The sequence below is a fragment of the Nycticebus coucang genome, chromosome 2 (assembly GCF_027406575.1).
Source record: "Nycticebus coucang isolate mNycCou1 chromosome 2, mNycCou1.pri, whole genome shotgun sequence".
Classification (NCBI taxonomy): domain Eukaryota; kingdom Metazoa; phylum Chordata; class Mammalia; order Primates; family Lorisidae; genus Nycticebus; species Nycticebus coucang.
In genome coordinates this window covers 63,022,818-63,036,073 of record NC_069781.1, presented here as the reverse complement: position 1 = coordinate 63,036,073, position 13,256 = coordinate 63,022,818, and the positions used below count along the sequence as shown (strand labels likewise).

The 13,256-nt window shown below is 38.4% G+C and overlaps 1 protein-coding gene across 1 annotated transcript in view; it reads left to right on the top strand.

Annotated features, from left to right (window-relative positions):
* CCDC171 (coiled-coil domain containing 171) overlaps positions 1–13,256 on the top strand; it is a 473,803-nt gene that overhangs the window by 107,108 nt on the left and 353,439 nt on the right. Inside the window, exon 10 of the mRNA XM_053574177.1 lies at positions 9,379–9,517. Within this exon, the coding sequence (XP_053430152.1) occupies positions 9,379–9,517 (139 nt within the window). The remainder of the gene's footprint in view (positions 1–9,378; positions 9,518–13,256) is intronic.

Genomic DNA, 13,256 nt, shown 5'->3' with positions numbered 1-13,256 from the left:
CGATTTGTAGTATAGTCTGAGGTCTGGTAGCAGGGTTCCCTCTGCTTCGTTTTTATTTCTGAGTAATGTCTTTGGTATTCGAGTTTTTTTCGGATTACATATGAAATGAGGTATTGTTTTTTCAAGATCTTTAAAGTATGATAGTAGAGCTTTAATAGGCATTGCATTAAAATTATATATTGCTTTGGGTAGTACGGAGATTTTAACAATGTTGATTCTTCCCAGCCATGAGCATGGTATATTTTTCCATTTGTTAACATTTTTAGCTATTTCTTTTCATAGAGTTTCATAGTTCTCTTTATAGAGATCTTTCACGTCCTTTGTTAGATAAACTCCCAAATATTTCATCTTCTTTGGCACTACTGTGAATGGGATAGAGTCCTGAATTGTTTTTTCAACTTGACTATTGTTAGTATATATAAAGGCTACCGATTTACGAATGTTGATTTTGTAACCTGAGACAGTGCTGTATTCCTTGATTACTTCTACGAGTTTTGTAGTAGAATCCCTAGTGTTTTCCAGATATACAATCATATCATCTGCGAAGAGTGAAAGTTTGATCTCTTCTGACCCTATATGTATACCCTTGATCGCCTTTTCTTCCCTAATTGTGGTGGCTAAAACTTCCATTACAATGTTGAAAAGCAATGGAGACAATGGGCAGCCTTGTCTGGTTCCTGATCTGAGTGGAAAAGATTTAGATTTCACTCCATTCAATATGATATTGGCTGTGGGTTTGCCGTAGATGGCCTCTATCAGTTTATGAAATGTCCCTTCTATACCAATTTTCTTAAGTGTTCTGATCATGAAGGGATGCTGTATATTATCAAAAGCTTTTTCTGCGTAGATTGAATCATGTGGTCTGTGCTTTTTAATTTGTTTATGTGCTGAATTAAACTTATAGTTTTACGATATTGAACCAGCCTTGAGACCCTGGGATAAAACTGACTTGGTCATGATGTATAATTTGTTTGATGTGTTGCTGGATTCTGTTTGTTAGGATCTTGTTAAATATTTTTGGATCTGTATTCATTAGTGATATTGGTGTATAATTTTCTTTTCTTGTTGGGTCTTTTCCTGGTTTGGGGATCAAGGTTATGTTTGCTTCATAGAACGTGTTGGGTAGTCTTCCTTCTTTTTCTACCTTTTGGAATAGGTTGAGTAATATAGGTACAAATTCCTCTTTAAACGTTTGGTAGAATTCTGATGTGAAACCATCTGATCCTGGGCTTTTCTTTTTAGGGAGGTTTTGCATGGTTAATGCTGTTTCAGAACTTGATATGGGCCTGTTCAACATTTCCACTTGATTCTGGCTAAGTCTTGGAAGGTGACGTGCTTCCAAGTATCAGTCAATTTCCTTCAGATTTTCATATTTCTGAGAATAAAGTTTCTTGTAATATTCATTAAGGATTTTTTGAATTTCTGAGGAGTCTGTTGTTATTCGTCTTTGTCATTTCTGATTGATGAGATTAGAGATTTTACTCTTTTTTTTCTGATTAGGTTGGCCAAAGGTTTATCTATTTTATTGACCTTTTCAAAAAACCAACTTTTTGATTTATTGAACTGTTGTATAATTCTTTTGTTTTCAATTTCATTTAATTCTGCTCTAATTTTGGTTATTTCTTTTATTCTACTGGGTTTGGGGTTGGAATGTTCTTCCTTTTCCAGTTGCTTGAGATGTCCCATTAAGTTGTTAACTTCCTCTCTTTCCATTCTCTTGAAGAAGCCTTGCAGTGCTATAAATTTCCCTCTTAGGACTGCCTTTGTTGTATCCCAGAGGTTCTGATAATTTGTGTTCATTGTCGTTTTGTTCCAAAAATTTGGCAATTGCCTTCTTGATCTCATCTCTGACCCAGCTATCATTCAGCATAAGGTTGTTTAGCTTCCATGTTTTTGTATGAGTATGCAGATTCCTGTTGTTACTTAGCTGAACTTTTATTCCATGGTGGTCCAAGAAGACGCAGGGAATAATTTCTATTGTTTTAAATTTGCTGAGGTTAGACTTGTGACCTAAGATGTGATCAATTTTGGTAGATGTTTCATGGGTTGATGAGAAGAATATGTATTTAGTTTTGTTAGGATGAAATGTTCTGTAGATGTCTGTTGAATCCAATTGTTGAATGGTTAAGTTTAAGTCTAAAATTTCTTTTTTAGTTTTGTTGCTGAGTTCTTATTGGAGGATCTATCCAACACTGCCAAAGGGGTGTTAAAATCTCTGCCTTTTATGGTGCTGGAGGAAATCAAGTTGCTCATGCCTGTTAGAGTCTCTTTTATAAATTGAGGTGCATTCTGGTTGGGTGCATAAATGTTAATAATTGAAATCTCATCATGTTGAGTGTTAGTGTTAAGAAATATGAAGTGACTATTCTTATCTTTTCTTACTTTTGTTGGTTTAAAGCCTAATGTGTCTGCGAATCAAATTGCAACACCTGGTTTTTTCTGATTTCCATTTGCCTGAAATATAGATGACCAAACCATGACGCTGAGTCTATATTTATCTTTTCAGGTAATATGAGATTCTTGTATGCAGCAGATATCTCTCCTGAGTGTTTGTATCCAGTCAGCCAACCTATACCTCTTTAGAGGACTAAACTATTCACATAATTGACAATTTTGATAAGCCTGGTGTAATTTTGGGTATCGAGTTTTTCAAAAGTTTATGGACATTTTTAATCCTTTCGCCACTGTGGAAGCTGGAATTGGATAAAAAGTTTCTGAGTGAGTTTACTTTTGTGGTAGTGGATTGCTCTGGTCATTGTGGAGGATAGGTCTGAGAATATCCTGGAGAGCTTGTTAAGTTATGGCAAATTTCTTCAACATGTGAATGTCATTGAAGTATTTAGTTTTTCCATCATAAATGAAACTCAGTTTAACTGGATACAGGATCCTGGGTTGAAAATTATTTTGTTTTATGTGATTAAAAGTTGATGACCACCCTCTCCTAGCTTGAAAGGTTTTAGCAGAAAGATCTGCAGTTATTCTAATATTCTTCCCCTTGTAGGTTAAGGTTTTCTTATATCTGGCTGCTTCCAGAATTTTCTCCTTCATATTAACTTTGGTGAAATTCATTGTAATGTATTCTGGGAGATGTGTTATTTAGGTTGAGTCATACTGGGGTTCTGAAAGTGTCTGCTATCTGAATTCAGAATCTCCTGGCATGTCTGGACGTTCTTCTTGATTATCTCATGGATAGAGCTTCTGGGCCTTTCAAAACAACCTGTTCACCTTCATATAGAATTGCTATATGGCGAATATTAGTTTTGTTCAAATTATCCAAGAGCTTGCTGAGACAAATATCTATTTTTGCTCTCCACTTTTCTTCCTCTTTTAGCATTTGGGAGCATTCAAAAGCTTTGTCTTCAATGTCAGAAGTCCTTTCTTCTGCCTGCTCCATTCTTTTACTGAGGGATTCTACTGTATTTCTCAGATCTTTGAGGGCTGCAAGTTCTTGTCTCGCTGTGTCAAAATCTTTGGTAATCTTGTCTTTGAATTCATTGTATTCTTGAGACAACTTTTGAAATAATCCTTGAATTTCTAATTCCAACTTTACCTCCATTCTATTAATGTTATTTGCCATCCAAATTCTGAATTCGATTTCTGATATCTCATCCATTTGTTTATGAATGGGATCTTCTGGTGATTCTGCCATGTCGTTCCTTGGCGGAGTTGATCTACTCTGATTATTCTTGTTGCTGGAGTTTTTTTGGTGATTCTGCCCCGTGATTATTCTACACCATTTGGCTAGATGAGTAGATCAGATGAAGATGGGTTGGGGGCTCATGGAGTAGGGATTAACCAGCCCTTTGCCCAAGATCTGGGGCTGGTGTCTTTACCTTTTCCCCTAGAGTTTTGCAAAGGACTTACATAGTACTATGGCCTGAGGCACTGGGGACCTGCTTTTTGTGGTGGCACGAAGTAGCTCTGTCTTGTTTTTAGCTGGTCTCTGTACAATCTTAGTGAATCAATGACTGGATTGATGTCTCAGCTGTGGAGAAATACCAGCAACTAAGTCACTCTACCCACCACGGGCAAAAACTGGAAAAGGAAAATCAAACCTTCCCTCAACCGCACACCCTGGGTACCACTTTGGATAGTTCTTGGGTGATTGGCCCAGGTCAAGAGTTCAAAATCAATTGTCGTAGTCAGCCCCCAGTCTCAGGTGTGAGAGTTCTAAAGGTCTCCAGCAACTAGATAGTGGGGGTCTGCTGGCACCTTGAGTCTCTCCCTAGTGCTCCGTGGAGTCAGAAGGACCCACCCAGGAAATGAAGTAGTCCAGGAAGGTGATGCCTCCTTTCCTACCTTACACCTCTGTCAAACCCAGTCACTGGTAGCCCGGCAGGGCTGTGACCCAGTTGCCTTCAATGACTAATGACTAGATGCTCTAGGGGTGTGCGCCTGCCTGAGTCACAGGGAGATCTGTGTCTCCTGGGCCAGACCACTGCACTCTGCCACCTGCCAGCAGGGGGAGCTGCAGTCTGACAACTTCCGGTGCTTAATGGAAACTGGGTGGTTCACTTATATTGATGTTGCTGCCAGTTATATTCTCATAGAATTATTGTTTCTGTCCTGGCTATATTCCCTGTGGGCCAGGTCCTGTTTGAGTTCACAGAAACTGCAGCTCAGTCCCACCCTGTGCAGTTGCTGTTGCGCCAATATTCATGGAGCTAGCATCTTTGTCTCTGCTGCCCTCTGTGTTGGGGTGGGTGTGGTTAAAGCTCACACTCAGCTCTCAGTTCCTGCCTCTCTCTGGGCTCATACTTGCACAGAGCTCTCTGTGTCTGTTTCTTCCTGGGCTGTTGCCTTGCCTGCTTTTGTCTCAGCTATGTCCCCCTGGGGGCTGGGTGCTTCTTAGACTCACTAAAGCAGCACTTCTGACTCAGCCCCGCCCAGGGAGTATGCCGTCTCTGCGCATACGTATTCTAGTCTCTGTGCCCGTGGAGACTGCCCAGGCAGGTACCACCTTAGGCATACCCTTTACTCATGGGGCCTCTGTTTCTGTCCCAGATCTGTTCTGCCCGTGGCTGGTACCGGAGTAGAGGTGGGGCTTTCTCTGGTTTCCAAGAGAATCAGGGAGTGTCTCTCCAAAATATCTCCAGGGGTGTGAGCCCTGTTGTTCCCGCCACTGCTGCTGCTGCTCTGTGTGGCAGGGCATCACTTCTCCCTCTCCCTCTTGGTCCACTGTACTCTCTTTACACCCATGCCACAGAATCCAGCAGCCCACACCTTGTCCACACCTCTTGAGAAAATGCTCAAGAATCTCGACTCCATGGGGGACAGACTTCCAGATGAAGGGGTGAGAGTGGAGTGCTGGGAGTTCACAAATGCAGGTAGAGAATATATACTGTTTTTGCCTGGCAGGAGAGTGTCTTAGTACACTGGTGGGTCCTCTCTGGGGAAGGAGTTCTGGTTTGTAGAGGGTCTCTTCCGTGGGATAAAATAGGAGGAGATCTGAACTCTGCTCGCTTGTTTGTATACTGCGAGCGGTTCTTATCGGGGAGGGGACTCTCGTCAGCTTGGTGATGGATTTTGTACCTATTGTTTGTTTCCTTGTGGTCGCAGCTCACCTCAGCAGGGTTGATGTGTGTTCTCCAACGTCTATTGGCTCAGCTCCAAACCATCTTGCTAAACTTCAGTCCTTTAGCTCTCCTTCTGGACCGGAACCTCTGTGGAAAGCTGGCTCCAGTCAGCCATCTTGCCTCCAGCCCTTCTTTCTTGATTTTCTTGTAAAATAGCTAGAACTTGAATGCTAAATATTTTTGACCTTTACCCTTTCTCATAGTTTACTTGGTTGTTCATTTAGTTCTAGTGTTTGAAAAGTCTGAATTCGGGCGGCACCTCTGGCTCAGTCGGTAATACGCCAGCCCCATATACCGAGGGTGGCGGGTTCAAACCCGGCCCAGGCCAAACTGTAACCAAAAAATAGCCGGGCATTGTGGCAGGCGCCTGTAGTCCCAGCTACTTGGGAGGCTGAGGCAAGAGAATCGCTTGAGCCCAGGAGTTGGAGGTTGCTGTGAGCTGTGTGAGACCACAGCACTCTACCGAGGGCCATAAAGTGAGACTCTGTCTCTACCAAAAAAAAAAAAGTCTGAATTCATTTGATTCCTGGTCTTTTGTAGTGGTTCATGTTTTCTTTTAGAACCACAAATAGAGTGGCCATGAAATTTGGAATCTTAGATAAATATATAAAATGGTTTACTGATGTTATGTTGTAATACATGATAAAATAATAATACATGTATTTTCATACTTACAGACACTCAGTAGTGTCTTCTCTTTGTTCCCAGTGTTCTGAAATTTCATGATGATAGGCCTAGTAGGTATTACTTTCATTAATTTTGCTGAATATTTATTGAGCTCGTTCATTAAAAAATTTTTTTTAACATTTTTTTGAGACTGGGTTTCACTCTGCCTTCCAGGCTGGAGTGCAGTGTTGTGATCCTAGCATGTAACCTTGAACTCTTGGGCCCAGAGTATCCTCCCAGCTCAGCTTCCCAAGTAGATGGGGCTATAGGCATCTGCTTTCACAGCCAGCTAATTGTTTTTGTTTCTTTGTAGCGATGGTATCTTGCTAGGCTGCCCACGTTTTTCTTGAACTTCTGGCCTCAAACAATCCTCTTGCCTTGCCTTCTCTTCATGTGTGAGCCACTGTGCCTGGCTTCTCTTTCCATTTTCACATACTCAGGTAATTCATTTGTGGGAAATTCTTTTGTATTATTTCTTTGTTGATTTCTTCCTTTCCATTTTGTTCACCTTTTCCTTTGGAACGTCTATTTACATTTTGGGACTTCTCGATTGATTTTCTGATTTTCTTATTTTTCTTTGCTTTGATCCATTTTATTGTTTAGTTCTCTTTTCTGGGAGATTTACGTAACTGTCACATCTAATCCTTTTATATATGTTTATTTTAAGTTTAAGCTACTCTACCTTGGAATATTCTTGATCCAAAGGATATTAGCACTAGAATTGTCAGTTCATCACTCCAGAGAAAGTAATGTTGACTATTCAGACTAAGGTCACGTGCCATTCAAAAATTGGCCCTTCATTTGATTATACTTGACTGTAGTGTGGATTTGTTTATATGGAGTCACCCTATCTCTTGCATTACAGCCTATAAGTCAGAAAAATGGATCTATTACATTTATCAGGAAGATCTCAGATTAAAAATACTGGCAACACTTTAATTTGAATTAAAATTATCCCTTTGATAGATTAACAAATTTAAACTAAAATACTTCCAAGCTTCTTTTCAACGTATGTTCATACAGTATGTAAACACAGTTTGATTACTAACCTGTGTAAAAATTTAAGATTTTATTTATTTTTGAAGACAGGGTCTTGTTCTGTAGCCCAGGACAGACATAGCTCACTGTAGCTTTGAACTCCTGGGCTCAAGCAATTCTCCTGCCTCAGCCCCCTTAGTAGCTAGGACTGTGGGCATGTACCATTGCACCATATGTATGTATGTATGTATGTATGTGTGTGTATGTGTGTGTGTGTATATCTATCTATCTATCTATCTATATATATATATTTTTTTTTTTGTAGAGACAATGTCTTGCTATGTTGCTTAGGCTGGTCTCCAATTCCTGGCCTCAGCTAGTATTTTTTTTTGTCTTTTGTGGAGAGGTGGGATCTCACTATGCCCAGGCTGGTCTTGGCCCTCCTAACCTCAAATAGTCCTCCCATATTGACCTCCCAGAGTGCTGAAACCATAGACATGAGTCTTTGTACCAACTTTGAGAAAGATTTTTTTTTTCCTGAGACTGAGTTTCACTTTGTCACCCTGGGTAGAGTGCTGTGGCGTCATCACTCACAGCAACCTCAAACTCCTGGGCTCAAGTGATTCACTTGCCTCAGCCTCCTAAGGAGCTGGGACTATAAGTGCCAGCCACAATGCGAAGCTGTTTTGTGGAGATGGGGTCTTGCTCTTGCTCAGACTGGTCTTGAACTTGGGTGCTCAAGCAGTTCACCTGCCTTGGCCTCCTAGAGTGCTAGGATTATAGGCATGAGTCATCATGCCTGGCCCTACCCTGAGAAAGATTTAAAGAAATAAATAATTTGAAAAAGAATTCTTGTGTCTTTAAAGTATATGTGAGGGATTTTTGATTATTCTTCTTTTTGGATTTTCTTTTTTTTTTTTTTTGTAGGGACAGAGTCTCACTTTATGGCCTTCGGTAGAGTGCCGTGGCCTCACACAGCTCACAGCAACCTCCAACTCCTGGGCTTAAGCGATTCTCTTGCCTCAGCCTCCCGAGTAGCTGGGACTACAGGCACCCGCCACAACGCCTGGCTATTTTTTGGTTGCAGTTTGGCCAGGGCCGGGTTTGAACCCGTCACCCTCGGTATATGGGGCCAGCGCCCTACCAACTGAGCCACAGGCGCCGCCCTTCTTTTTGGATTTTCTATGCCACCGTGCCAGTTTTCATTGCATGGACATTCAGAATTAAAACATTTGCTCCTGCCCAGCACCGAGGCTCATGCCTGTAATCTTAGCACTCTGGGAAGCCAAGGTAGGTGGGTTGCTTGAGTTCACGAGTTCAAGACCAGTCTGAGCAAAAAGTGAGACCCTGTCTCTAGTAAAAATAAAAAGAAAACCGAGGCAAGAGGAGTGCTTGAGCCCGAGTTGGAGGTTGCTGTGAGGTATGACACCACCACACCACTGCACTCTATCCAGGGCGACAGCTTGAGACTGTCTCAAAAAAAAAAAAAAAAATTGCTTCATTTTTAACAGTTTGATAGGACTGTTTTCTCAGTCTTCAAACAATTTCTGAACTAATTTAACTGTGGTAGATTTTTTTTTTTTGTGAGACACAATTTTACTCTGTTACCTCATCTAGAGTGCCACGGCCTCAGCCTAGCTCACAGCAACCTCAAACTCCTGGGCTTCAGCAATTCTCCTGCCTCAGCCTTCTGAGTAGCTGGGACTACAGCCACCATGCAGCCTGGCTAATTTTCTATTTTTAGTAGATGGGGTCTCACTTTGCTCAGGCTTGTCTTGAACTCCTGAGCTCAAGTGATCCTCTTGCTTGGGCCTCCCAGATTGTTAGGATTACAGGCATGAGCCACCATGCCCAACCTAGATGGGTTTTGTTCTTTAAAAATTATGGTGATATCAAATCAACACTAACTAAATCTATTTTGCTTATAACCTTGGGTATGGTACAAATATCTTCTATTAGAGGGGAAGTAGTTATTCCTTTAAAGTCTTTTTTTAAGAATATTCAATTCTCTCAATTTGAAAAAAGGAAAGATGGCCTTTAAAAAGCCTTTTGGCATGAAAACTTGATACATAGTATATCTGCCACTTTTTAAAAAGGTATAATAGCAATTGATGAAAGCATATTTGAAATAACCTGCTCTGACACTTTAACTTTTCAGATTAGAAAGAGAGTATTTCTCCAAAAACAAGAAACTAAATGAAGAGATTGAGGAACAGAAGAAAGTAATTATAGACCTTTCAAAGAGACTCCAGTATAATGAAAAAGGTTGCAGTGAATTACAGGAAGAACTTGTAATGGTAAGGATAAAACAGAAAACCCTATGGCATTTACTTTATTGGGTCATATTTGATGTGTATCAGTTTTTTTCCTTACTACGTACTGTATCATGAGATGATAGTAGGAAAGTAATTTTAGTGATATTTATATAATATTTCAAAACTGAAAATGCTGATTACATCAAAGATGTTTGTGTGTGTGTGTATGTATATATTATATATATGGTAGAACTTCTATGACTTGGAATAATTGAGGGAAACTAAGTGAATTAGTAAATACTTTGAATTATATGCTGTTTTCTGATGTATTCAGGACTTATTTTTTTACGTGTATAAAACAGTATTACTTAGGTTGAAGGAAAATTAGGGTTTATAATTAATAGATCTGATGATTTCAAAGACTTCCTTTTGTAATTGTTTTGTACCTAATCACTCTGTCTGTATTCCCCTGTAGTACAGCTTTCACACTATCAGCAAATTTATTTTTCTAAAATATTGATCCACTCTTCTCAACTTCCCTTTAAATTCAGAAAACATCAATGTCTTCCTGTTGAATAATGTCCAGTTTCTTGTCATATAATGTAAGGTCCTTTTCCTTTTGGCTCCATGTTAACTTTTCTAGCCTCTTCTTTTGCCATTATCTTCTATATGTCATGCTTCAGACACGTTGGAGTGCTCCTGGCTTTCTGAACATATTTTCATATATTCTTGCTTTTTTGTTCAGGCTATTCATTTGCTTGACTCACGTTGATTAAAATGCTCCTTCTCATCGTTTCCATTAACAAATTTCTATACATGCTATAATGTCCAGTTATAATATCTTTCAAACTGTGAAGATTATCATGATTCCATCTTCTCTACTCCCATATTGTCTCTGAGTTATTAGACATTGTACTCAATAGTCTAGAAAGTAAATAAAAGGTCTAATAAAAGGTCAGTTTACCAACAATCTTTGTTTGCCTGTTTGAGTTCTTGGCACTCATTCTGTTGAACACTATTGTTTTGATAATGGTGCTGAAAATTGTAGACTGATAGTTTCTTCAGAGCTTGATGGATTGCTAAAAGCAGCTGCAGATTTGTAGATAACACTTTCTTGTAGAAGAACTAATGGGATGTTCAAAATCTTATTTAGGATGAGGGCTAAGTGAGGTATAGCTTATGTTGCTGAAACAATTAATATGTTCTCTATTTTTTTTGAGACAGAGTCTCACTTTTTTGCCCTGGGTAGAGTGCTATGGTGTCACAGTTTTCAGCCAACTCAAACTCTTGGGCTCAAATGATTCTCTTGAACCTCTCAAGTAGCTGGGACTATAGGCGCTCGCCTCAACACCCACCTATTTTTAGAGATGAGGTCTCGCTCTGGCTCAGGCTGGTCTCAAACCTGTGACATCAGGGCAGTCCACCCGCCTCGGCCTCCCAGAGTGCTAGGATTACAGGTATGAGTCACTGCAATCAACCTCTTTTTTTTTTTTTTTTTTAAATCTCTCTTAAACTCCTAGCTTTTTGTCTTACTTCCTTCTGTTTTCTCTTCCCTCTCTTTTTTCTTCCCTGTTAGTTTTCTCTTTCACCTTTTTCTCTTTTATGGTTATTAGAACTATTATTCTCTATTTCTTTACCTGACCATAATATGGAATTTAAAAATTGTTTAGAGAAAATTTATTTAATGACAATTACTTTAAGTAGTAAAGTACAATGTTTTCTTCTCATAAAAAATTATTCTATAACTTTTTTGAAATACATTTTTCTTACTCATATTTCTTTGTTGACTTCTTTCAATATATTAATGGCCTTTGGAGGGAAAAACATTTAAAAAATTCCTCTCTAAAGATACTTTTATCACAATAAAATGGTAAGCCATAAGGTTTTTCTAATTCTGCACCTTCAAAGTCTGGCTATTATTTATGCTTTGATTTTTTTAATTATTGTTGACTGAAGAGAAAATGACTTATGAGGAAGCTTTTACCTTTTACTTTGGAAATGAAATTGTTTTAATGACATTCCGTGACACCTATGTACCCTAATGTGCCTTTCCACAGTTAGATTTCTTTCTTTTTTTTTTTTTTTTTTGTGGTTTTTGGCCGGGGCTGGGTTTGAACCCGCCACCTCTGGCATATGGGACCGGCGCCCTACTCCTTGAGCCACAGGCGCCGCCCGTCACAGTTAGATTTCTTTTAAGCTTAGTAGTTTCAATATTTTTTGGACTATAAATGGGAAACACAAATTACCTAAAGGTAGTTTTCTCTCTGTTTGAGGTAATGCCTTGTTTTCTAGTTTGGGTCATGTATATATCCTAGTCTTTCAGCATAAGACATCTAAGAGTTTAACAAAATCAGTTTTACGTTCGTCTGAAGATGTGAACACAGAACACAAAATTTGACAGAATTTGACTTTAAAAAGTTTTGATTAACATTGATTAAAATTTTAAAACCTAAGAATTTAATACTGATTTAATCAAATACTAAATGACACCTAATTTTTAGTTTAAGTTGCTTAGGGATTATGCTTATTAAAGTCCATCAGAGGCTCAACAGATAGGTTTTTTTAGACATTACTGTGAGTTTTTAATATCTGCTTCTCTCGAAGCAGGGGAGTTTTTATTTTCAAATTGGTATTATTAGGACTTGCTTTGTGCTTTCTTCAATGAAATTTTCTTAAATCTATCATTTCTTAAGATTCTTTTCTTTGCCATTCAGTAATATTTAGTTATCATTCTAGGAAAGACTATATATTGAAAAGGGAATTCTAGTTCTCATGAGGTTTTGCTCAAAGAATGTTTTATTCTCTAAAGAACTTGCAGTTGAAAATGGTCAAGTGTATATTTTTTCCTAATACTTTGGAGTTTAACCAATTATATAATAATAATGATTGCTAGCATTAGATAGCATTTTAGAAAGAGTGCTTTGTTTGGCTTTGTGGTAAAGATAATGTTTCTTGATAATATTTTTAGCTTCAAATTATCTATTACTTTTGTGTTAGGAGGACATGTTTCTGATTTTGTAGAGGAATTTAAACTAATGGACTAATAAATATTGTATTCTGAATTTTTAATAAAAAATTGTTGATTCCCGTTAATTTAGTCAGAATAGGTATAGGATTTATATGGGAGCACTGTTTTTTGCTAACATAAAAACCATTTGTTTTTCTCTTAGTGGTCCTTAAAATTTAATACTATTTAATAACATTTATTAGAGTATGTATCCTTGTGTATTTAAATATTCATTATTTGGGACTGGCTTTCTAAATTGATTGTATGGGCATAAAGCTTCTTCATTAAGCTTTTAAAAGCTTATTCCTACATAAGTTAGTAAATTTTGAAAATTCAAATCTCATATTTGATCTGGGAAAAAATAAAATAATATTGTGTGTGTGTGACAGAGAGAGAGACACACACACAATGTGTATTCACATGTTAAGACTATATTCAGATTTTAAGGTAGCATTTACTGAAAAATAAATTATTATTTAAACAAAATAAGGGAGGGTAACATTTCATTATATGAGATAAACACTGGGATTATTGAATGCTGACATCCATGGAAAAAGAATAGGCAAGCAAAGTCATAGAAAACTAAAAGATACTAGTTGTCATTAATATGGTCAAGGAAAAGCTGCAGATGGTGTTGATAGTGAAAGCTAACCAGACCAAATTTAGTTCAGCCCAGCAAGTTCTGCCTTGATCTTGATGTAATGGTAACTATGTGCGCGATATGATGAAAAGATGACCTGTGGGAGCAAAAGTATGTGATGTGGACTGTTGGTT